The 26,985-nt window shown below is 41.7% G+C and overlaps 1 protein-coding gene across 3 annotated transcripts in view; it reads left to right on the top strand.

Moving 5' to 3' along the window:
• Positions 1–12,465, top strand: part of VWC2 (von Willebrand factor C domain containing 2) — a 125,186-nt gene extending 112,721 nt beyond the window's left edge. For all 3 annotated transcript variants that reach the window (XM_069587331.1, XM_069587329.1, XM_069587330.1), the window contains exon 4: positions 11,949–12,465. In XM_069587331.1, coding sequence (XP_069443432.1) covers positions 11,949–12,100 — 152 coding nt within the window. In that variant the 3' untranslated portion in view covers positions 12,101–12,465. The remainder of the gene's footprint in view (positions 1–11,948) is intronic.
• Positions 12,466–26,985: the final 14,520 nt, after the last annotated feature.

Raw genomic sequence — 26,985 nt, 5'->3', positions numbered from 1 at the left:
CCTGCAATGCAGAAGATACAGGAGACCACGGTTTAACCCCTGGGTCGGGAATATCCCATGGAGGAAAGTAGAGCAACCCACTCCAGTATTCTTGCCTGGAGAATCCCATGGATGGAGGACCCTGGGAGGCTACCGTCCTCAGGGTCGCAAAGAGTCTGACACAAGTGAGCACATACGCAGTCACGCACACACACAGTTTGATAAAATTCTGGGATATAAGGAGGAGATAATAGTGGTAAGGGCTGGATTTAAAGTTATAGAATACTTTGTCCAACTGTAACTTTTATTAAACTCTCAATGAAGTGGAATATGTCTGGGTTTACTAAAAATGTCTCATAATTTCCTGCTTTGTGTGCCATAAGACTTGTCTTTCCATAGAATTGACCAGAATTGCAAATGTCATGTGAATGGCATTGTCCTCTGACGTGAACAGCCCGGGGCTTGTGCCCACATGGCCGGTCACAGCTGCCTCCAAGTCTGCGGCTCCATCCAGAGTCACATGTTTGCAGCTCCAGGGTGGACGCGGTGACCGTATAAATGGTGCTCCTGTTTCCTGGGTCTCCTCTCCTTCTCCTTTTGCACCTGAGAGCCGCCTGCTAAACATTTTCCAGACCATCACTAGATCTCCTTTCAGCTGTTCTCTCCTTAGGTTGAATCCTGGCTCATGTGACACAGAGACAGTACCTGGTTTCCTTTTCCTTACTTGTTCATAGTAACTTCGTGTCGATCCATGTGGTTAGCTCTGTGGCTATTGTTTAGCTGCTCAGTGGTTTCCTAAATCCAGTTCTCTTTCAGATATCAATTTATGTGTAAAACAGGGTGAGGAAAACTCTGGTTCCAATACATTTTGTGCCATTATGAGTATAGATTTTTTTTTCCAATTCATAACATTATTACTGATTGCACAGCTTACCATTCAAAATCAACGAGATCCTCTAGGCCTTTGGAGAAGCCCAATATGCTGATGGTGGTGGGGGTCCACCCAATCCAGGAACCATCTTGGGGCTGGCTCAGAATCCCATCATGCCTGGATGGATGGGCTGCAGGGACCAGCCGACTCTACTGCTGTCCTCTTGTGGAACTGCAAGACCAGGAGTTCACGGGACAGGTATCTTTTGTTGCTGCTGGCGCATCCCAGGGGGCTGTCCTCACATTTCTGATCTCACCACATTCACTTCACAGGTATTGCCGGGAGCCCAGTCGTCTAGATCAATGATACCTTTTTCTGCTCTGCCTCATCTTTTTAGCAAACCCTCTACTGAATTCTTAATTAGTTATTGCATCTTGCAGTTTCAACTTTTTCAGTATAGGCAGTTCTGAGTGAAATTCTCCAACTTTTCTTCTGTTTTTCTGGATCACGTTAATCTATTACTTAAAAAAACCTTCTGTAATAGTCACCTGGTCTCTCATTTCCTATTTTGTGTCTCTTGGCTTGGGGTTATTTCTTGGCTTACCTGGCTATTTTTAATTAAATGACAGATACTGCGAAAGGGACATTGTACAGGCTATGCATGGAGCCTCTGGGCTGACAGAATACAGGAGGGCACAGTGATCTGGCTGAGGATGGATGTGAGGCTTCGTTCAGGCATGTCTTTCCCACCGCTCCCCCTCCCCCTCCTAGGGCACAGCCTTTCTGAAGTCTTGGTTGAAAACCCCTGCTGTTTGTCAGGGCCCCTCCACTCTCCCTCCTGAGCACTGCAATCCTGGTGGGTCTCTGCAAGCTCCAGCCACCCAGCCACTGCTTTCTGCTTGGGTTCTGCTTGTCTTGCGTGGCACATCGCAGCTCTGCAGTCTGTAAATGCCTGTAAGGAAAATTCCTCTATTCCCTCTCAAATCCCAGCTGTCCTGGCAGCTCCAATGCTGACTCCCATCTCCCAGCTCAGTCAGAAGGCTGCCACCTTGAGCTCCGTTTTCAGCAGATATGCATCTCTGCTCTAGATCCTGCAAACACCCTGAGCACTGGGGCTGTGAGTGTGGAGTTCAGTTCAGTGAACCTGCCTTTTCTTTGACGGCTAGACCTCCAAGTCCTTTGCTGCCTGACATCGTCAAACCATTTTTTTTTAATCTATGTATATTTTATCCAAACCTTAGAGCTGATCTCAGTGGGAGAGTTTTTCATACACTCTATCATGCTGTGAATGGAAAATGTTGCCGCCAAGCAAAGGATACTGCAGCCATCAAGCCATCATCACGTTACAGCTTCCCCTAAGGCAAGGCCTTAGGGCACTCGGGATGGAGACAAACAGGCTGCCCGCTTGCTGGCAAGCCCTCAGCCACTGCCGCTCCCCCACCTTGGTGCATCCTGATGAGACTCAGGATGAGAGAGCACAGGACACTGGCCCCAGATAGCTGAGGTGCAGATCAAAGGGATGACTTCAGCGAGCCCAGACTCTTGGACCTTTCCCTTGGTAGAAAAGCACTCTATTCCTTAACCTGGGATATCCAGTTTTCTTTAATTAATAGTAATCTTTTGATGCTCCAACTCCCTGGTCTTGTTTATAAAATCCCTGTATATCCTGCCCCACCACCTGTTACCTCTTCTGAGCCTCACAGTTATCTGAGAGGCTGTGTCCCAGGCTGAAGTCCTCAGTGTTGTCTACCAAATACAACATAATTCTCAACTTTTAGGTTGTGCTTTTTTTTTTTCATTCAACATAGACTATTCCCAAATGAGTAAGGAGAAGATGATAAGGACCCCTGTAGGATAGTGTTGACTGAAAAAGTACACACAGCCTAGAAGCTGAGTTATGTTTTACCCAGTGGGAACTTTTAGGACTTTAAGTCCAGGAGATAGCATGTCAAGTGACCCTGAGAGAACTGTTCTGAGGAGGCAAGGGGAGGAGAAAGGTTATATAGAAGTTTTGCAGCAAAGGACAGGTAGTGTGAACATCAAAAGATTATTGTGAACTAAAGAAAATCAGATATCCCAAGTTAAGGAATTTAGCACTTTTCTATGTATGGGAAGATGCAAGAGTCTGAGCTCACTGAAATCAATCCTTTGTATGCAGCCCAGCTATCTGGGGCCAGTATCCTGTGTTTCCACATCCTGAGTTTCCTCAGGGCTCACCATAGGGAATGGCTGCAGTCTGATGGCTGCTAGAAGGCAGGTATTCCTTCTGTCCTGAGTTTTCTGAGGGCTCACCAGCTCACCGTCTGTAGTGGCTGGAATTCCTGGTGACTGTGACATCTTTGTGATTCCATCCTGATATGACAGGAAATATTCCATTTCTTGTTTGTTTATTCTCCATTTTTTCTAAAAGAGATGCCTGAGTATTAACTGCAAGGTGGAAAAATTGAGGTGAAGAATGTTCACACTACAAATATTAGATTCTGGAGATCTTTTGTTCAGACTCCCTCAACACGCAGATGGGAAAGTTGAAACTTAGAGAAATCAAGAGATTTGAATTCAGGTTGCATATCTGACTTTCTTTTGCAAAACATATATCTTTCTCTGCAAAGTTTCTGATATAATCTAATAAGCCAGCTGGCCCTCCTAGTTCAGAATCCTACATGTGAATGATGACCACAGGGTACATACACATTTGCCACTGCCAAAGGCCTTCTAAGGCTTACTGAATTCAGATAGAATATTTAGAGGTTACGTTAATTGTTTTCATTTATTTCCAATTTATACCATCTCTTCCAATATAGTTTTAGTGGTCACTGTGGAAAGCTGATGAGGGAGGCTTGAGTTCCTGGGACTCACTATCCACTCTTGGGGTGCAGGCAGGACCCAAAGGGATGCCCATGAGCATCCCCAGATTCCATCTAGGCCACCAGCCTGCAGCCACCTCCTGGTTTCCTCTCCTGTGATGGCTCTGAGTCCCCAGGCCCTGGGACCTCCTCCTTCAAGGGACCAGTCTACTGGCTGAGGTCCCAGATTCTGACAGCATTTTCTGCCTTCTCCTGCTTCCCTCTGACCCCACACACAAGGTGCAAACATTCACCTACTTGAGGAAACACAGGTGCTGTGGCCAGGCTGTTTAAACGATTCATCATCTTACTCTGGTAGTTATGCTTACCTTTATTCAATACGATGCGAGACAGCAAAAGAGACACAGATGTAAAGAACAGACTTTTGGACTCTGTGGTAGAGGCAGAGGGTGGGATGATTTGGGAGAATGGCATTGAATCATGTATAATATCATGTAAGAAACGAATTGCCAGTCTACGTTCGATACAGGATACAGGATGCTTGGGGCTGGTGCACTGGGATGACCCGGAGAGATGATATGTGCAGGGTGGTGGGAGGTTGGGAACTTATGTACACCTGTGGCGGATTCATGTCAATGTATGGCAAAACCGATACAGTATTGTAAAGTAAGAAAATAAAAAATAAAATAAAATCCCTCAGCCACTAAAAAAAAAAAAATAAAAATAAAAAAATGTAAAAAAAAAAAAAATGATGGCACATCATCAAGTTTAGCCTTCAAAATAGAAGCCTCAGTAGCATCACGAAGAGTGGAAGAAATGGCATGCCAGGAAATAATCCTTTTCCAAGTACCAGTAACATATCTGTCACCTGCCATTCCAGTAAAGAATAAATTTGGGGCCACCAAGGCATCGGCCACTGTAGCTGCCCCCTCAGCCCGACATGAACCCTCTGGGTGGATTCAGGATGGAGAAAATCAGGATGATGGCCCTAGATAGCTAAGATGCACATCAAAGGGATGCCTTCAATGAGCCCAGACTCTTGCATCTTCCTATACACATAAAAGTGCTAAAATCACTAACTTGTGATGTTTGGATTTTGTGCTTAGCATAATCTTTTGATGTTCAACTACATATTTTTTTCAGCAAAAATTCCCATGTGTCCTGGCTCCTCCTTTATCTCTTCGGAACAGACCCTTGGAGTTCACTGAGAGGCTGTTTCCCAGGCTACAGTCCTCAAAAATGTGCCAAATGAAACATAATCGCAACTTTCAGACTGTGCATTTTTTTAGTTGACATATCTAAAGTCACCTGAAACATATACAAGGTCAGCTGCCCTGGTTTCTCTTCCTCAGTGTTCAGTCTCCAAGGAGGAGGAAGAGCCCCCAGGTACCCATTTGGGCCCTTCTTCATTAACATCCTGTCTTCCTGTGACTCACCAGTCCTTGTAAAATCTACACCGTGTTGGCAGCTTACCCATCAATATAGCCACAGGAATTTTATTTTTCTTGAGTCAATTTATTGTTTTATTCTAAAACTGTCACTCAGGTATACCTGTCCTGAGCTCTGGCTCTGTGTGGGTGCAGTGTTGGACCCTGGGATGCAACTCCAAGGTGATCATGGCTCTGGCTCCCAGGAGCTCCCCACTGGGGGCCAAGGGGAGTACAGGGAGCAGGGGGCATGGCGACAGGCAAGAGACACAGGAGCAGCTGGGAGGAATGCTGGTGTCAGCCATCCAGGCTAGGTTTGAAATTCATGAGCCTCAGCCTAGTTTACTGTTAGTTCAGTGAATGCACCTATCTTGGGCTGGGTTGTACTAATGTTTACTGAGAAAAAAAAAAGCACAACCTAGAAGTTGAGAATGATGTTTTATTTGATGGACAAAACTGAGGACTTAAGCTCAGGAATCAGCCTCTCAGGGTAATCTGAGGGACTTCTCTGAGGAGGTAAGGAAGGAACCAGGATATATAGGAACTTTTGCAACAGAGACAAGGTGGTCAGAACATCAAAAGATTACTGTTGATTAAGGAAAACCAGACATCTCAAGTTAAGGAATTTAGCAGTTTTCTGTTTGTGGGAAGATGCAGGGTCTGGGCTCACTGAAATCATTCCTTTGATCCACACCTTAGCTACCTGGGGCCAGTCCTGGGCTTTCTCAACCTGAGTCTCCTCTGAGTCCATCTTGGGGGGTGGGGTGGGGTGGCAGCAGTGGATGAGGGCTAGACGGTGGGCTTCCTGTCTCCATGCTGTGTTCCCCCAGGGCTCACATCTGGTGGCGGTAATGTTTTATTTATTTATTTTTTTGGTGGCCGTAATGTGATGGCTTGATGGCTGCAGCACCCTTTGTGTAATGATATGGCAGCCACACATTTTTACTCACATCGGTAATTAGGACAAAGCTGGGGACTCAACACAGACTCCCTTTCGGGAGATTTGATTTGGGCCCATAACAGGGGGAGAGACCTCCTTGTCTTTCAGCCCCTCCACTGGCACCTCGGGGCCTGGGCTGGGCCTGACACTAGCTGTTCTGACACTGTGTGTCAGTCACAGTGAAGGGGTGCCCATATGAATGGGGTCCAGGTGATGTGAACAACAGCCACCCCACACCAAGACCCCCCTGCTCTGAAGTCAGAAGGACACAGAAAAGCTCAGCTCAGCAATGCTCATCAGCTGCCTACTTGCACAACTGTTCTTCAGCAAGAAAACATTATATGATGTGTCCATTCTGAAATCAGCCATTCTTAGCCTGAGGGTCCTTGAATAATGACCAGGCCAGATCAACAGAATTTAATGTATCAGTAATTAGTTATGAATCATGTGACTTGGACTAATGGCCTAAATCTCATTTCCATATTTATAAAACTCTGCATGCTGCGTATTTCTTCTAAAGTACCATATAAATAAGAAAGTTAGATATCATAGTTATATTAGTTAGTGAAGATTAAAATCTATTTTTCTCTATTTCCTACTTTCTAATGAAGGTGTATTTGACGCTGAATAACTGTGGTGACCAGAACCTGCCTCTGTCTGTCATGGTTCTCGTCAGTGACTTATATTTTAGTTCATCAAATTCTCATATGTGGCATTTTTTCTCAAGTCTCTTAGTGGTTCTTGGGCTACAGGTCTATAATATTAAAGTGAGTGTTCCATGAAAATGAAAAGGCAACAACTACACCTCAAAACTTATGAGACCACAGCTACAGTAGATTTGAAAGGGAAATGTATGGAAGTAAAACTTACACTTGAAAAGAGGAAAATTCTCAAATTGTTGATATAATCCACCAACTCAAGAAACTAGAAAAAGACAAGTAAACGAACTAAAAGTAATAGAAAGAATAAAATAGTAAAGAGAAGAACTAAAAGATAGCAAAACCGAACACCTGTTTTGAAAATTAATGAAATAAAAAGCCAGTTTTCCAAGATCAATAAAACTGATAAACACCTAGCAAGACATAGGAAAAAAGTACAGAAGATGCAAACTACTAAGATCAGGGACAAAACAGGAGACGTGATGGATCTCACAGAAATTAAAAGGATTGTAAAGGAGAACTAACTACAGTTCTGCACACATGCATGTACCAGTTTAGAAGTTATGAACCAACTCCTTGAAAAATATGAGCTGCCTCAACTTACTCAATATGATACAGATAATCTGTATGAAGGGTGATTCCCTGGTGGCTCAGATGGTACAGAATCTGCTTGCAACACAGGAGATCCAGATTCAGTCTCTGGGTTGGGGAGATCCCCTGGAGAAGGGAATGGCTACCCACTCCAGTATTCTTGCCTGGAGAATTCCATGGACAGAGGGGCCTGGTGGGCTACAGTCCATGGGGTTGCAAAGAGCAACACTATTGAGCAACTAATTTTTTAATCTGTGTAAAAGCTATTAAAGAACTTGAATTCATAATTTTAAAACTCCCCTCAAAACTCCAGGTCCTACTGTTTTCACTGGAGAAAAATACCAAACATTTAAAGAATTAATATCACTTCTATCAAGCCTTCCAGCAATAGCAGAGGAGGAAATAATTCCCATCTCATTCTATGAAGTCAGTATTATCCTGATACCACAACTCAACAAAACAATATTTTTTTAAAGTACAAATCAGTATCTTTAATGAATATGTGCTAATACAATGTCTCAACAAAATATCAGCAAGTCAAGTGCAACAATATATAAAATGAATTTTATGCTATGACCATGTGGGATTGTTTTCTCCAGGAATGCAAAATGGGCTCAAAAATCTATCTATAGGATTTCCAGTCACCTTTTCTTCCTAAACACAAGTGAGAAGCTCAACAAACTGAAATATCAGTAATATTTTTTAGATCCATCAGAAAAGTAAGATCACAAAGCAAACTGAATCCCCCTAAAATTGCAGACATAGAGACAGATATAGTGTCACAACTCAGCAGAGCAGAGACCTCCATAGGAATCAGCGCCCGGTAGGGAAACATAACTTGTATTCAATGAAAACCTAACCTGGGTTTTCAACTCTGAGTTTAAGGTGATGAAACAGCTCTGTCCTGGTTCTGGTGGTGGTCACATGGAGCTACACCTGTGATAAATGACACAGACGTGTACACACCCACTGTACCCATCAGTTCCTTTGATGTATGTGTGTGAGTACATCTATCTATACATATATGGGGATCCCCGCGTAGCTCAGTCAGTAAAGAATCCGCCTGCAGTGCCGGAGACCTGGATTCCAACTTCTGGTTGGGAAGTTTCCTGGAGAAGGAAATGGAAACCCACTCCAGTATTCTCGCCCGGGAAATCCCATGGACAGAGGAGTCCGGCCAGGTACAGAACAAGGGTTGCAAGAGTTGGACAAGACTTAGTGACTAAAGCAACACCATATATGCATATATAACACATATATTTTATATAGACTTATATAGAGATATATACAGAAAAATATAAATATCTATATAAATCTATCTATATAGATCTCTCTATATAAATATATCTATATATAAATCTATATTTATATATCTATATAAATCTGAGCCACCAGGGAAGCCCATAAAATATATATATAAACCTATATAAAATATATGCATATATAAATTATATAGAATAAATTATATATATATATATAATTTATTTTGTAAATTCTGCAGGGGTCAACATTTATACAGCCTAACTCTGTGTCACTGATACAACCACACAGAGACAAGAAAAAGAGTCAAGTGACTTTTGAACAAAATGCGCAAAGTTGGAACAGAAATCCCTCTCCCCTTCTGTCAATCTTGCCATGCTGGACAAAACCATCCCCTCGTGGTGTGCATACCAACACAGATGGTTCTACAAGGTGTTGAGAAGGGGCTATAGGACATAATCCACATGAAACAATGGTCAAAAATGTAAGAATTTTGTCATAATAAAATTTTACCAGGAATTATAACTCTTTTTTAATTGCAGGCCTGGGAGATAAACCTCTGATGGTCCAGATGCTTGTAGCACTTTGCCCCAAAATTTATCCAGAGTTGATCTCAGTGAGGCTGAGAATCAGCGTTTCTTCTTACTATTCATCAATCAACAATAGGGAGATGACGTTATAAGTATTTTGTTTTGTTTTGTTGTTTTTTTACTTTACAATACTGTATTGGTTTTGCCGTACACAGTATTTTGAAAGCTTATAGAGCAAAGACTTTCTTATATGAGACAGTGTGAGTTGCTACATTCCCCTTCTCGGATCATGTGTTTAAATTACTTTTTTTGGCCTCACCATTGGGCTTACAGGATCTCAGTTCCCTGACCAGGGATTGAACTCAGACCCACAGCAGTGAACGTGCCGGCTCTTAACCACTGGACTGCCAGGGAATTCCCCTAATTTTCCTTTTTGAACACTTGGTGTTTATGTGGGATTTTGCTTTTCCTCATGAGTACAGATATTACTAGGAGGCTGTCAGTGGTTTCTTGTATCTCTTCCTTGCCTGAAACAAATGATAACAAACACACTCCACATTTAAGCATTTCCTATACACGATGGGGTGAGGGGGCAGTCTCCAAGTCCCCACTGACCACGTGTGTTGGGGGACACAGGGCCGCTGCCTCACATGAGCTCTGTGTACAGAAGTGGAGTGACCCCCCCAAGACAAATTAGAAGGAAAAAGCCAAATACATGGTTAGGAGAATGTTATCTTTTGTGAAAGAAAGATGAATAATTTGTTTACTCTTCTAAAATAAAAGTTACCCTAGGGGATAAATTGGAACTAGTAAAAGTGGTTACTGCAGTGGCTGGGGTGGCAGGTGGCAGAGGAGGAAGGAAGATTGGAGGGGAGGATACAGCGAAACAGATAGACCTCACTCCACACATCACTGTCCCTAGGACCACAGAGAGAGAAGACTGAGTGACTTGTGAGTAAAGTACATTGACTGTTAAGAACTATAAAAATTTTTTTCTTTACTAAGAATAACACTTATGGTGTCATTTTAAAACATTTATGTAACTGTGTAAGAGAGAAAATAGATGGATATGTTAATTGTTGTTATTATCATTATTATTTGGGCCATGTGGCATGTGAGATCTTAGTTCCCTGACCAGGGCTGGAACCAGCGTTCCCCTGCAGTGGAAGCGGGGAGTCTTAACTGGACTGCCAGGAACGTCCCAACATGTTTATGGTTTAATAAAGAGTCTCAGTGCAAGATAAGGTAGATAATTTAAAATCTAAGTACAATTGAGTTAATGGGATCACTCAAATAAATATGTTAAATTTGAACTGTTTCATTGTAAGAGAAAAGATATACATATATAAAATCTAAGAAGAAAGGATTTTGAATTCTAATAATGTACACTCACAATTTAAAACCTCTGTGTGTGTGTGTGTGTTCCTTCCTACCTGTGCCCACTGAGAGGGGCTGGGGGCAATGTCACCGCAGTAATATCAGGCACTTGCAATAATCAGGTCTCAGATGCTCAAAATTCCTTTCTACCAAAGGACTCCTGGCCCCTCAGAGAAGAGGCTGATTCCAGAGGAGCTGAGGTGAGCTGAAACATGTTGTCGGTGTGGACATGGAGGAGGCTGAGAGCAGCTGACGGAGTTAGGCAAAGGACCTGGGAGCAGAGCAGCCTGACGTCTGGCCTCTCTCACCAGCTGAATTTGGGATAATTGAATATAAAGACTGCAGTGGTTGCAAATCATTGACAAAGAAAGATCAGAGTCCTACAGTGACCGCAGCCGCTGAAGCATGCGTACTCTGCTTGGAATTATTCTGACTAGAATTATAAAAAGGCCAGTTTTCATCCTGGAGTTTTAGTGAAGTAACTGATCTTTTTTAATTTTGCAAATTTTTTTGATGACTTGAAAAGTGTCACTGAATGTGCTTTGGTGTGAGCATATTGTCAGAGACTTTAGAAGCAAAGGAAGGAAGAATGAGCATGAGATCCCCGGGCTGAAACTCAGGGTCAGCACGTCTCTTCAGGCTGCAGTGAGGACCTAAGTCTTCATTTTAGAAGGTTTGGAGTCTGCACAGTTGTTCCCCTCTGAGTTGGGGGTGTGAACCGTAACATAGAAACCATTTGCTCCAATGGAAATAATCCACACTGGAAATCTCCCTGATACCCATCTCTTTGTGTCCTGGATTTTACATGGAATAAAATGCATGTTGCACCTCTGTTGGTAGAGAAGCTTGTACGGGGTGTGGATTGAGAATTGAAGGGTCCACAGTTCTCCAGAAAGACTGCTGACAATGGACCCTTAGTCCCGGCTAAGCTGGTGCTTCTCAAAATGTGGCCCCAGACCAGCATCAGCATAACCTGGAACTTGTTATCCAAGCAGGTTCCATGGCCACAGCCCAAACCTGTGAGTCAGAAGTCCTGGGGGTGGGACGAGCAATAAGGGTTTCTAGAGTCATCCAGGTGGCTGTTCTATCCACTGACTTTTGAAACCTGCTCTGAGATGTGGTGGTAACACTGAGTTTAGCTCAGTTTGAGCAATATGCTTGTTTCTGCTGTCTCTCCTAATATGCCTGGTTCTCTGAAAGTCCCAATTAATCAAGTTTTTCTGTGATGACTTGGAATTAATTCAATCAAGCGATTGCAGATTTGGCCCCAGAACAGAATAGTCTGTTGATGAAAGTCACAGGATTTTCACTTATAAAACTTTTCAACAACATGGCTTGCATTTCAGGAAAAAAGCGGGAGCAGTTCCTAGGCTGAAACGGTAACTTTTTCACCGTCCTTCTTGAAAGAGAGTGGATAAAACCTGTAGGGGAGAGCAAAGTCCCCAGTTAAATCTGTGGTATACTTATGCACAGGTGTCATACATCAGTACAGCCTGTCTCTTCTTTTCAGGCCCAAACTGCTTTGCGGAGACTGCTGTCATCCCTGCCGGGAGAGAGGTGAAGACAGACGAGTGCACCATCTGTCACTGCACCTACGAGGAGGGGACCTGGCGGATCGAGCGCCAGGCCATGTGCACCAGACACGAGTGCAGGCAGATGTAGGGCGGGCCGCTCGCGCCTCGGCGTCTGCTGGAACCCTGTCCCGGCCGGGACCTTCTGGGCAACTCTGGGAGGCGCCGGCCAAATGCGTAAGACTTTCGAGGAGGAATCGTGAAAAACTGTGGGTCCTTTTGCTTTTCTGGGTCACAAAGACTGCAAGAGAAAGAACTGGACATATTTCAAAACATCCACAAGAACTTTGGGCAAAAAGAAAAAAATTCCGTCTCTAAATAAATGTGCTATTTTCACAGTAAGTACACTGAAGTCCACTATTATATATGAAATGTATTTCTATAATCCCTCTATTAGAGAGCTTCTATACATGTTTTCTATAGATACAGATTAAAAATGCTGTGTTGTCAACTGTCTGAGCTGTGTACCTGCATTTCTTTTTCAGTCCTGATTCCATCACACGAGGTTATTTGCAGTTGCTGATTCTCCTTCGAATCTTGAGAATATTGCACCCGTGAATGGATCATGAGATAAGAGAATGGATTTTTCCTGAGATCCTGTCCAAATTCTTTTTAACTTTTTATTTTACACTGGAGTATAGCTGATTAACAATGTTGTGATAGTTTCAGGTGGGATCCTGTCCAAATTCTGTTTCATTATAGAGATGGATATAGTGTTGATCTTTACATGAAAGTGAAAGTGAAGTCGCTCAGTTGTGTCTGACTCTTTGCGACCCTATGGATTGTAGCCATGGAAATTTCCAAGACAAGAGTACTGGAGTGGGTTGCCATTTCCTTCTCCAGGGCAGTTTCCTGCCCCAGGGATCAAACCCAGGTCTCCCGCATTGCAGGCGGAGGCTTTACCTCTGAGCCACCAGGGAAAGGATCCGGTCTAATTCACACAAATATTAGTACTTCCTTCTTGTAACTTTCTGCTTTTATTATCTCCATGCTCAGTCATTTGGGAGATGCAGCTACAAAGGTAACTAGTACACCATTTTCCTGTTCATTCCAAGCTCCCACACTGCGGGCCATGGGTAGCTGCACACAAATATGTCATTTCACGTAGTTTACTTCTTCATCTAAGCATGACTTTACATAAGGCCATAAACTGAGGAACACAATAGGCTGGGTAGTTTGCATTATTGGTGCTTCATGCTGAAGAAAGCAAACAGGGGACCCTTATTTCATGGAAGAGAGGTAAGGGAAACTGAACCCCCGAACAAGTCTATGCCTTCAGTCTACATGCAGTACAGACAACCCAGCTAAGTCCACAGACTCGTGGGTCTCTTGGGACTGATCCTTTCTCCTCCACGATTGGCACAGTCCAGTCCTCAATGAAAGCCCCATGTTCCTCACTCTGCAAGAGCCAAGTGAGAAAGCAGTTCTGTTGAATATATTAAAATAGCACTGAAGGTCACATGCAATGTTCCTGGAGTTACGTGTCCTTCCAAATTGACTCCACTTCTCTTCATGTGGATAAAAGAAGCCAGTGCCAGTCCCCGCTGATCTGATCAGTGTGTTAGAGAATACTTCTGCCCTTATCAATCACATCGACCTTTGGCACATTGATGAAAAAGGTAGCCAGAGATTAATCAGTTTATGGAGAAAAGGCAGAATTATGGTCACTCTTTGACATCTTTAAAGCTTTTGGTCCCAGGCATTTATTCCAAAATTTAAATTAAGCATCCATTAAGTACAAATTAATTGTGATCACAAAAAAGGAATAAATCATGGTTTCCTGCCTTAATGGACTTTTGGCCTCTGGTGTAACATGAATAAGAAATGACTGTGCGCTGTGCTGGGAGCTGTGCTAGAGGTCAGCAGAGGCAGTCGGAGAGGCTTCATTCCATACAAAGAAACCATTCAGTCATAAAGCATGAATAATAGTCAAGCAAATCTGATACTTCTGTCATCACTAAAATATTGACCCATGTGGACCTTAGTGAACTGCAAAGCCACTGCTAACTGAATCCTCTGGAAATTTATAAATGCTTATATTTCATTTTTATCTTGGGCCTGATGGGTTTTCCACACTGCTTTTCACGAAAATCCTCAGGGGAAGTGCCACCTAGACGATCTCAGGAATGATCAGCTTTCCAAAATTTAATTTTTGGCGTTAAAGGCTACTAGACATCAGCCATCTCTCCATCGTCCCAGGGAAACATTTTATGGGACAAGGTTATACAAAGGTATGATTCTGCCAACAAACAGCCCAGTGCCCTGGGGAAGGAGGGTTGTTGCAGCACACAGGAAGCCCCTCCGCTTCCCAGAGGATGCGTTGCCACTAGAGACCCCACCTAGGCGGCCCAGAGTGCCCCTGCGTCCCTTGGTGAAGTCATCTCTCCCCAGGGAGCAGTGAGCTCAGTGAGAACTTCAGGTAACCTGATGCCGTGTTGCACACAGAGAGTGAACCTGATGTCATCCTGGGACACCGTCTAAAGTCGTGTGGCCCACCCTGGTCCCAGGAGTGTTTCTCAGCGTTGGAGTCCTGGGGCAGTCATCTCAATAAGCTAAGCCCCCTCCTCTTTCCACATAAGGATGATGTATCACCAAACACAGAGCAGGACATGGATTAATGACACAGCACAGACTCAATACAGGATGTTACCACGTGCACTGTTGTCCAAGAGAAACACGTGATTCTCGGTTCTTTATTTCATAGTGTTGATTTAGACTTTCACATCCATACAATACGTCGGGGGGAGATTTGGTTTCCACCTTTCTTCTCCATAGAACACTTTGCTGAGATTTATAACGATGAAACTGCCCTATTCAATAAATGTAATGACCTCAAAACCTGCATTATAAATAGGGGACAGATTAAAGTTACTGATTCCAGGTTAAAGTTACTGATTCCAAAATATGATGGTATTGACATAGCACTGAGGAAGGAGCCTCAAAATTCAAGAGCAGAAGTGGTGCGTGCCAAGTCACTTCAGTCATATCCGACTCTTTGTGACCCCATGGATGGTAGCCCGCCAGGCTCCTCTGTCCATGGTATTCTCCAGGCAGGAATACTGGGGTGGGTTGCTGCACACTCCCCCAGGGGATCTTCCTGGCCCAGGAATGGAACCCGTGTCTCTTATGTCTCCTGCATTGGCAGGTGGGTTCTTTACCACTGTGCCACCTGGGAAGCCCACAGAAGTGGTGGGAGAAAGACAATTCTTAAAATTCAAATAGGTCTGCTCCATGAATACCTAATAAATCTTGTTGAATGACTGATTCAAGTGAAAAAAAAGGAACTCATGCTTACCAATGTATTATGTTAATTCATTTCAAATTATTCAAACTACATATCTGAAAACATGAAGGTACTTGTGTAACAGAATGATTCTGGAACTTTCTAATCTGACCTTTTAGACTTCCGAGTAGAGTCATTCTTTCAGTTATAGGCTCTTTCTTTGTTGGATGGATCCATCAATACTTGTACATTACACAAAAGCCCTGGGGAGTTACCAAAGCTCTTATTTCACTATTGCACACAACAGACATTAGCTGTGCCCTTAGCGATGTGCCAAACCTGCAGTCCAGATGGAGAGGTGAGCATGTGCTTGCCTTCAGGTTTATATGCTTTGAAACTCATTTGCATTTGATTATTTTCTTTTTAATCTTGTCATACCTTCCATGCCTTCATCTCTGGTGTGCAGGAAAACATATTAAAGGACAAATTCTCAACATTAAAAAATATTTGCCATCGTGAATGTTTAATAAACTCTTTTCTTCACTCCCCCGATGTTGTGTTATATATCTATACTATTACAAAAGAAATCCAAAATTTTTCAGAGAATTCAGATATTTTTGATTATTTTGTTTTGCTTTTAAGCATTGAAATGGGTTTTGTAATGTGTCCACTAGTTGAAACATGCAAATACAGTTTCTAACAAGCATTACTGAAAACTTCATCAATTATTTTAAATACAGATGATTGAAACAGTGAAAACAAAAGCATAGACACAAGCCAAATTAGTTACATAGTAACAACTAGCTCTATTTGCTTTAATAGGCAAGAGATCATCTGCTTTTTATTTTCAAATGTCACCCCACTGACACACGGGACAGTTCAAGCATCCCCATTAGTGCTGTGCTGTGCTAAGTCGCTTCAGTCGTATCCGACTCTTCGCAACCCTACAAACTAGAGCCCGCCAGGCTCCTCTGTCCACCGAATTCTCCAGGCAAGAATACTGGACTGGGTTGCCATGTCCTTCTCCAGGAGATCTTCCTGACCCAGGAATCGAACCTGAGTCTCTTGTGTCTCCTGCGTTGCAGGCAGATTCTTCACCCACTTGCCCCATTAGTGGCACCATTGATTACAGCACATGGTTTCTCTGGCCAGTGTAATTTGGAACATAATGTTCTTACTAGATGCCCATCCACTAGCACTCTAATGGCTGATGCAGTCATTTTCCCTGAATAATCTGGTTTACAGCAAGCAATACACACATTCTAGAAACAATGCATTTTTATGGTTCATACTTTTCCCATTCCAGCTGCCGCTCCTCACAGCTCCATGCTCCTCACTGCAAATCAACTCCCAGTCTACTTTATTTCCCTAAACATAGACTTCCATTTTGACTGAATTCTCCCCACTGCACACAGAACTGCCAGACTCCTCAGCATGGCAGACTAGCGTCCTCACAAATAGGTCCTGGTCCACAATGCGACCCACCCACTGGCTCATAGCACTTGGGCCCTGGGTGCCTCAGACAGTGCTCTGAGTTATGTCTCAACCTCCCACCCCTGCCTTTTCAGTGCTGGGAGAGTGGAGCCACTTTTCAGGATGAAACTTAAGGGTCATTACTCGTGAGGAGCCTTCCTTCCTTAGCCCAAATTATATGGTCATTCTAAGCCCCACCATACTATTCATTTGGTATCTTATTTTAGCATGATTTACTTTCTAAAATTAAACTACTGTTGATTTACAATGTTGTGTTAATCCTGCTGTACAGCCACGTGATTTAATTGCACATAGAAGTACATTCTTTCTTATATTCCGTTGTGGCTTATCACAGGATATGGAATACCGTTCCCTGTGCTGCACAGTCGGACTGTGCTGTCTACCCATTCTCTATACAATAGTTTGCATCTTCTAGCCTCAAACTCCCTATCCATCCCTCCCCCAACCCGCCCCCTCTCGGCAGCTGCAAGTCTGTTCTCTATGTTTGTGAGTCTATTTCTGTTTCATTGATAAGTTCATCTGTGTAATATTTTAGATTCCACATATAAGTGGTATCATATATTCGTCTTTCTCTTCCTTCATTTAGTACAATCATCTCTAGTTGTATCCATACTGCTGGAAGTGGCATTATTTGTTTTATAAGGCTGAGTAATATTCTATTATATATATACCACATCTTCTTTATCCACTCCTCTGTCAATGAACATTCAGTTTGCTTCTGTGTCTTGGCTATTGTGAACAGTGTACTTAAGCATGACTTCAAAATCATGTCGTACTTTGCCTTATGGTTCATTTTGCTCTATCCTTTAAAATCTCTTTGATTCAGGCTATTACCCAATCCCTACTGTTGCAGAGTTTAGGTTCAGCAGCCATAAGGCAATAATTGGCCATTTCTGATGTAAGTCAGGGAAGTTTAGTGAAGTGAAAGTCACTCAGTCGTGTCCAGATCTTTCTAACCCCATGAACTGTAACCCGCTAGGTTCTTCTGCCCATGAGATTCCCCAGGCAAGAATACTGGAAAAGGTAGTCTTTCCCTCCTCCAGGGAATGTTTTGGTGTAAACTTTCTAATGCTGAACATAATTCATTGCTTATACTGAGGAGACACTGGTACTCACTGATGATAAAGCAAGTCTATAGTGTTGGTATTTATTTCCTATTTTTGGAATGTAAATCTCTTATCTTAGACCTTCTTACATAGTTGTCAGTGCTCCTGCACATTTGGATTTTTACATGATTAAACAACTTGATAGTATCTAATGAATTAATGAATCAATAAACTGAGTTATCAGTACATGAAAGTTTTCATTCAGTTCAATTCAGTTCAATTGCTCAGTCGTGTCCAACTCTTTGAAACCCCATGGACTGCAGCAGCCAGGCCTCCCCATCCACTGCCAACTCCCAGAGTTTACTCAAACTCATGTCCATTGAGTCAGTGATGCCATCCAACCATCTTATCGTCTGTCATCCCCTTCTCCTCCCACCTTCAATCATTCCCAGTATCAGGGTCTTTTCAAACGAGTCAGTTCTTCACATCGTGTGGCCAAAGTATTGGAGTTTCAGCTTCAGCATCAGTCCTTCCAATGAATATTCAGGACTGATTTCCTATAGGATGGACTGATTGGATCTCCTTGCAGGCCAAGGGACTCTCAAGTCTTCTCCAACACAACTGTTCAAAAGCATCAATTCTTCGGTGCTCAGCTTTCTTTATAGTCAAACTCTCACATCCATACGTGACTATTGGGAAAACCATACTTTTGACTAGATGGACCTTCGTTGGCAAAGTAATGTCTCTGCTTTTTAATATGCTGTCTAAGTTAGTCATAACCTTCCTTCCAAGGAGCAAGCGCCTTTTAATTTCATGGCTGCAGTCACCATGTGCAGTGATTTTGGAGCCCCCCAAAATAAAGTCTTAACACTGTTTCCACTGTTTCTCCATCTATTTCCCATGAAGTGATGGGACCAGATGCCATGATCTTAGTTTTCTGAATGTTGAGCTTTAAGCCAACTTTTCCACTCTCCTCTTTTACTTTCATCAAGAGGCTTTTGAGTTCCTCTTCACTTTCTGCCATAAGGGTGGTGTCATCTGTATATCTGAGGTTATTGATATTTCTCCCACCAGTCTTGATTCCAGCTTGTGCTTCATCCAGCCCAGTGTTTCTCATGATGTACTCTGCATAGAAGTTAAATAAGCAGGGTGACAATATACATCCTATCCCTATTTGGAACCAGTCTGTTGTTCCATGTCCAGTTCTAATGGTTGCTTCCTGATCTACATACTGATTTCCACAGCCTGTTGGAAAAGTGTTAAATATTGATGGCTGCCTATATTTAGGGCTTTCCCATTGGCTCAGTACGTAAAGAATCTGCCAGCGCCAGTGTCAAACTTCAATCTGAATTTGCAAAGAACCTGCTGTTCTAACCTAACAGAAATGTGGCAATTAAGCCCACATGCCTAAAAGTAATAAATCTCATTGAACATTAAGTGACACAGGACAGTCATGCGAGCTGAGAATACTCAACCAAAGTTTTACTAACATTCAGAAAATGTAAATGAAGATGTGGTCTAACTGCTTGGCACATGGGCCTTTTTTGGTGTAAGGAATACATTTTATTTAATTCCTACCTGTTAGGTTCAGATAAGTACATAAAGCCTGTGGCTGCCACAAGATTTAGACACAGAATCAAAAATAATCAGGATTTTTAAGCACATTATTGACACAGTCTGATGAATAAAAACAATTGTAAATAGTTACACGTAAGTTTTAATTCAATTTTCAGAAAATATAAACATTTCTCAATTTTATATAACATTTAATAATTAATTTCTTACTTTAAAAAATCTTGGAAATAATTTCAGGCAAACTGTTCTTCAATATACTTTCTTAGCATATTTGTTTGCCCATTTTATTTACTTTATCAAAAGAACACAACTATTTTTCTGTGTAATTTGAGGGATTTTTTTCCCTTCATATGCATGTATTTTCCTACAATTAAAAAGAAAAGAGTGAAAGTATACAGTAATGTTTTTATGAAATTATCACTATACTATATATATAACAGACTAGTTTATTTCATAGTCTGAAATAACCCATTTAGGCAATCAAGAAACACAAATTGTAAGCCAAGAATTATGCAGTTTCCCCAGGCAGTAGTTAACGTACCCTTTTTTGGTTTTTTGTTTTGTTTTGTTTTGTTTTGTTTTTGCAGAAAAGTAAATGTAGACTCAGAAAGTGAAAAAGTGACTCAAGTTTCAGCCTACTCACTCAATGATGGAACCAGACCCAGAGCCAGAGACTTGAAGCCTTATCATGTGCTTTTATAGCAGACACTGGGAATTAGAGGGAAATTTCCAAAATGCCCTTCTACTCTACCCCACTGACATACAGGAAATGAACAGCCACAGATTCCTCTAATTCGGCTATGGCAATCTCGACAGTTGTGAGACCGAAATGTTTTTCCTCACAAAATACGACTCTCTAGTCTAAAGATTTGTCATAAGGCTTTTACTGCTAAACAAACTGTACCAGCATTCCTTGTTAAGAGTGTTCAATAATCAGTGGTGTTTTATATGTCTTGTGTAGGTATGGTCCTCGCACTGAAATGTATAAAATATGACGAAATATTAGCACTCATCTTCCTGAAACTAAATGAAGTAACTGCTGTTTATTGTGTGCCAGTTTTACGACATGCAGCACAACAGACATTTCAGATTCTTTCATCTGATTTCTTCCTTTTGTCAGCTCTGCTGTATCAATGAGGGGATGGTAGATGACTTGTCTATATTTCAGTGTGAGGACTGAGGCCACATCTGTCTGGTCCATTTTTCTGCATGGGGAGTAGTCAGGGCTGGAATGGGTGGTTCCACCTTCATCAAATTTTCCAGAGCAGCATCTACTGACCTTCCTTAACCACTGAAGTCATATTACGGATATTTTTTGAGTGAATCCTGTATGTTGAGTATGGTTTAGGCCTGGAAGACCAAAATATACCTGGCCTTTTGGCCCAGGGAGCTCTTGTTTAGGACACCGACTCTTTGTGATTCCATGGACTGTAGCCCGCCAGACTCTGTTGTCAATGGGATTTCCCAGGGAAGAATACTGGAATGGTTGCCATTCCCTTCTCCAGGGTATCTTCCTGACCCAGGAATCAAACCCGGGTCTCCCGTATAGCAGGCAGATTCTTTACCTAGGCCAGTAAAAACAGCTCTGGCATCACAAGCCACTTTGAACTTTTGCATTAAAGTCATAAATTTGCATCAGTACTACCATTTAAAATTTAAAAACCTTGCGATCTCCTGATATATAGTAGGGATTGAATTATGAGGCTAAGATTGTATGGAACCAGTAACAGTATTAAGTGCTTTCTTGGGTTAGTTATACTCCACCCACATTTTATTTTGACTTAATCCTTGTGAACTTTAACTAATATAAATTAACTATCAGTGTAATCTGCCCACATTGTGCATGTGCTCAGTCACTCAGCTGTGTCCAACTCTGTGGACTATAGCCCACCAGGCCCCTCTGTCCTTGGAATTTTCCAGGCAAGAGTACTAGAGTGCGTTGCCATTTTCTTCTCCAGGGGATCTTCCCAACCCACAGATCAAACCCATGTCTTGCACCTCCTGCATTAGCAGGTGGCATTCTGCCATCTGGGGAAAGCCCAATGTGCCCACATTCCATGTTTAATCTGTGGTTTCAAAGCACTTGTTACATCTCGAAACGAAGGCAAAGACTGTCCCCAGTGGGAACAATCGCAGCGGTGGTGAGGGTGGTTGGGGCAGTGAGAAGGTCCCTCTGGGCGTCAGTGTTGACTGGCCAGCTCAGTCCACCAGCCAGCACCCTCCATTTTTCTCTAGAAGAATTTCTACTTAAAAATAGGCATCAGTGCAATAAAGGATATTATTTCCCATCTTTTCATAGATTTGGATTAATTATAATGAATCAATACCATAGAAGGTACAGATCTTACAAATAGAAACACTAAAAAATCAAAATGTGTCCTCTATTTATGCAAAAAAAAACTGAACGTCTTTCCACAAAGAACAGACTGGTGGTTACCAAGAGAGAGTGAGGGAAGGATGGACTGGGAATTCAGTCTCAGCAGACGCAAACTGTTACAGACAGGATGGGCAAACAACACGGTCCTACTGTGTCCTACATGGAACTAGAGTCAACATCCCATGATAACTGTAATGGAAAAGAATATTAAAAAAAGAAGGTATATATATATATACACGTATGTATGTATAACTGAATCACTGCTACAGAGGTAATTAATACAACATTGTAAATCAAATGTACTTCAATTAAAAATAAAAAATTAAATATCTTTAAAATAACATAATGTGCTTTTTTAGTACAATAAGCAACATGCCTATACTTTAAAGGACAGATAAGGCTGTATAATGAGGGAAACATAAAGGAAGTTATTAATTTGGATCTGGAACCAAAAGGTGGAAATTTAGGCTAGTACAGATTTTTAACAGTGTGTTAGAAAACTTTAAAATATTGAGAAGCATGTTTCTTCATTAAGGAAAAAAAGACATTTTAAAAAGTAGTCTTTTGTGAGATATTTCCCTCAATTTATTCCTCAGAATTATCTATATTTTCCAGCTAGACATTTTCTTCCCATACATGCATGCATCTAAACAAATGGATGAACAGTTATGCTCTGAGTTCACTGAGATCTGAAGTATAAATATAAGCAGGATCAGATTAAACAAAACAAACACAAGACAAGCAATGCATCACTGGGCAGACATTTCTTTTATGTCTGACATCAAAGAAAGTTAGATGGAAGCAGTAAAAAGTGTACAGAGCAGATTGAAAGAGATCCCACACGGTGGACTTTGCCATTCTAATTTGTCCATGTAATTCATAAGGTCTATAACTATTTGCTCGTAACTATAAGCATAATGTGTATATACATGTGTATTTGTGTAATTTACTACTTAATTTTTTATATAATTGCAGATACTGATTCCCTAGACCCAATATTTGAAAATAAAAATAATTTTACAGGGCATCATTTATAAATATGTGTGATGACTTACAAGGTACCAGGTCAATATCAAACCATAGCTGTTTTCATTTTTAGCAGACTGTTCTAGGGATTGTACTCACTACATTTATGAATTACACAGTTTTCTGTAGACTGAGGTGATATATATATGCATTTTTAGTACAATAAACAACATGCCTATACTTGAAAGGACAGATAAGGCTATATAGTGGGGGACATGCAAAGGAAATTATTAATTGGATCTGGAACCAAAATGGAAAGGTGGAAATAGTCAATATTTTATAACAATTTTTGAATATTCTAATTAAGTAAAAGTATTGTCTTAATTTGGATTTCCCAGGTGGCTCAGTGGGTAAAGAATCTGCCTGCAATGCAAGAGACACAAGAGATGCAGGTTTGATCCCTGGGTCAGGAAGCTCCCCTGGAGAAGGACATAGCAACCCACTCTAGTATTCTTGCCTGGAGAATCCCATGGACAAAGGAGCCTGGTAGGCTACAGTCCATAGGGTCACAAAGAGTTGGACATGACTGAAGCAACTGAGCACAGCACAGCAATGTCTTAATTTAGGACCCATTCTATGCCTCTAAAATATTTAAATTTAAAACATACAATAACTTAGTTTTACCCCATTTATATCTAATATCTGCCAAGAATATGTTTTATAATACTTTAACTATGTATGGAGCTGAATTTATATGATTAGGTCCAATGTGCAGGCATTGTTTCATGGGCATGTGTGTTGAGCAGATTTATTAAGGGAACTATTAAGCTGGGTTTTGCACTTCCACAGAGAGTCACACTTAAAAGGATACTTCTAAAATATTTCAGGCTTTTAAAGTCTACTAAACAAGAAGAGTAATATGTGTGTCATTAAAAAAAATACTCAAAATGCTACAAATACTTCGAGTTATCTCAATATAATCCTTGAGACTCAAACATGCACTACGGTCTTCACTTCTCATTTAAATAAAGGGTGGGCATTACGCTGAAGCAGCGTCTGTGATAGAAACTGATCCCACAGTACAGACAGTAATGGCAAGGCATTCTCGCTTTGTCACTTCTAAAATTAAATGCAATGCTCACTGAACTGCATAACTAAAAATAGGGTCTAACAATCAGTAAATACCTTAAGTGCAAGTTTTCTCTAGTTACCTCCATGTTAGCTTGGAGGCAGACATCTTTAAAAAAATTAAAAAACAAAAATTTTCAATTTAAAGCTAAGAATGTTACATTCTTGAATTGGAAGATTAGTTAACTTAGAAAAATTTTCCTGCCGGAAGCAACAAAAGAAGATGGACACAAGATATAATTCTTTTGGTATCAGAGGGAACCATGGAATTCTGAAGACAGTGAGGATCTTCAATGTGCTAAAGGAAAATCACTGCCACCTTAGAATTTCATATGCAGAAACAGTACCCTCCAGACTGCAGAATACATGCATGCATGCCTTATTAATATGTAATATTTATTGATGCTTTTATCATTTTTACAGACAATGCCAAGTCATAGTATGATTTAACTCCATTTACCTCTTTCTTATGTATGTTATTTAATACACTTTAATTCTATGCACTTTAACCTTGTCTTTACTATTATGTCTGATAGTCATTATTCATTTAGCTATATCCCTGTATTTGCTATTTTACTGTTTTTTATTCCATCTTTCATTGAAAATCATATTTTTTCTGCAATATTTTTTGGTATCTCTTTTAGTGAATTTCTCCTGTTAGTGATTTTTTTCAGTTTTCATTTAACTGAAAATACCTTTATGCCAACTGCATTCTTAAAATATAAGGATATAAGATGATAAAAAAATAAACATTAGATCTAGATAAAAATATATATGATAGTTTATACAGTAGTATTTTTATATATAACTGGTAAAATGAATAGGAGATAAAAATACTCTTTTATAGAAGAGACATTTACCAACCTGAATGACTTCATTAACAAAGCTGACCTAGTGGACATGTACATAATTCTTCCTTAAAAAATTATATAATACATACTGTTTTTACAAGTACATGTGGAAATTTATAAACAATGACGTTAGGCTGAGCTACAAAGAGAAGTCTCAACACATAAAGAACTGACATCATCCAGATTGTAAATCCTGACAACAGTTCAATTAAACTATACATCAAAAAAAAAAAAAAATAAACTATACATCAATAAGAAGAGCTAAGTAAAAGGTCCCCATATGTTGCTAATAGAATTCCAAATATCCCAGAGAACAAATGAGATGCCACAGTAAAAATTATAAATCTAATGGACAGAAAGAAAGACAAGGCACAAATAACGTCAGGAATGGCAGAGGCAGTCACTTGAGACTTGCAAAATATTAAGATAATAAAATTATACTTCAGGAGACATCTGGTTCTGCCAGACAGAGTAGCTCCATTCCTCCAAGATTCCTCCTCTTATTACTAAAAAGCCCGGACATAACAAAGAAACAAAAGACGACTCTGGAAATTTCAAAGAAGCAGGAGGCTGCCTAAGTTAAGTGGGATTTGAGGAGCACCACTGGAAAGAGTTCCCTGGTTTCCTTACTGTCTCCCCTAGAATTCAGACCCACCACAGGCACAGACAAAAGTGCTCCAAGAAAGGCTGAGCATGGGAAAAGGATGACCAATAGCAGGAGACTTTTTGCCCATACCTAACTTACCCTGGGTGCACACCCTCAGAAAAGTGTATCCCACCCTTGGGTTCAGCAGCCATGGGCCTCCCACCTGCCCTCCACCTGAAGAAGCAGATGGCGTTCCTGCTCCCCTCCTGGGTGGTGAGGGGTCCACTCCTGCACCTTCTACTCTGTGGAGTAGTCCCATCCCTGGCTGGATACTCTTCCGTGCAGGATTCCATGCCTAGAGGTCAGGGCACCTGAGAAGCAGTGCTGAACCCATAATGGCTGAACAGCTCTTCAAAGAATGGCCCATTCAAAGAAGATAAATCAGCAACTTGCTATCAAGCTGCTGTGTCCTTGAGGAGCAGGGCTGTACTGGGGACTCAGTGTTGGTCTCTGTTCCAGGTAGGCTGACATGAGCTGGAAGAGTCCAGGAAAATGGACTCCATGCCGCTGGGGGCACATGTAGCTCCACCTCACTGCCCTGGCTCTTCTGTCCATGTGTCCACGTGGGGTTCTTGTGCTGCCAATGATGAAGGCCAAGTGTCACCTGGTTGGAACAGTTTACCCATTTGCTTGTTCAAAGCCTCTTCCAGGGTACTGCCTCATCTATCCTGGGCACTGCGGTCCTCAGTTCACTCTGCCACAGGACACAAAGGTGCTTGGACATGCCACGGAGAACCCTGGCCTTCCTCTCTTCGGAACCCAATCTCCTCTGAATATTAGAATCAATCCCTCTGACCTGAGTCACCTCTGTTTTAACATGTTGATTCAAGAGCATGAGGTAGAAGTTCCAGGTTACAATGTTAATAGAAGCGTTCCTACCTTAGTAAATTCTATATAATACCTCTAAACTAGCAGAGTCCATAGCTGCAGAGGCCAAGAGGCAGGCTGGCCAATAGATCTGCAGGGTAAATGTGAGAAGCTGCATCTGTCACCTACCCCCCAACACACACACAACCTTAAGTACAGCAGTGACACTGTATACTATTGTCATACAGCCAGGCCCAGTCCTTCCACTTTGCCCTTCTTCAAATAATCACTATAATTCTGTAGCTGAAAGTCAGTGTCCTCACTGTGACCAGTTGCTGCTGGTTACTGATTCAGAGCATAGATTACACCCAAGAAGACATTACCTGAGCTCCACCGAGAGATCCATTCAGGTGGCACCAGAAGTGTCTTCATCAGACCAACCTACCATCCTGTTAGTAAGGATGTTTCACGGCAACAGGGAACAGGGTACAGCTAGGACATTGTAAGAGCACAAGTCTATTGCCAGGATTTACCTCCCATAGGATGAACTCAGCATCAGTGTGACGGGGAACATAACCACAGCAACAGCGGCATTTGGTAAGAGGTAAAGTATCTGCCTGCAAGCCAGGAACCATGGATTTGATCTCTGGGTCAGGAAGATCCCCCTGGAGAAGGGCATGGAAACCTACTCCAGTATTCTTGTCTGGAGAATCCCATGGACAGAGCAGCCTGGAGGGCTACAGTCCATGGGGTCACAAAGAGTCAGACAGGACTTAGTGACTTAATCACCGTCACAAACCCGCAGGCAGTGGTTTTGGCAGAGATATTGGAACACAAACCTGTGCCCTGTTCCAGAATGAACA

This window comes from Ovis canadensis, chromosome 4 (genome assembly GCF_042477335.2).
Source record: "Ovis canadensis isolate MfBH-ARS-UI-01 breed Bighorn chromosome 4, ARS-UI_OviCan_v2, whole genome shotgun sequence".
NCBI classification, from domain to species: Eukaryota; Metazoa; Chordata; class Mammalia; order Artiodactyla; family Bovidae; genus Ovis; species Ovis canadensis.
Note: the sequence above shows the minus strand (reverse complement) of the source record. Positions and strands in the feature narration are given on the sequence as shown.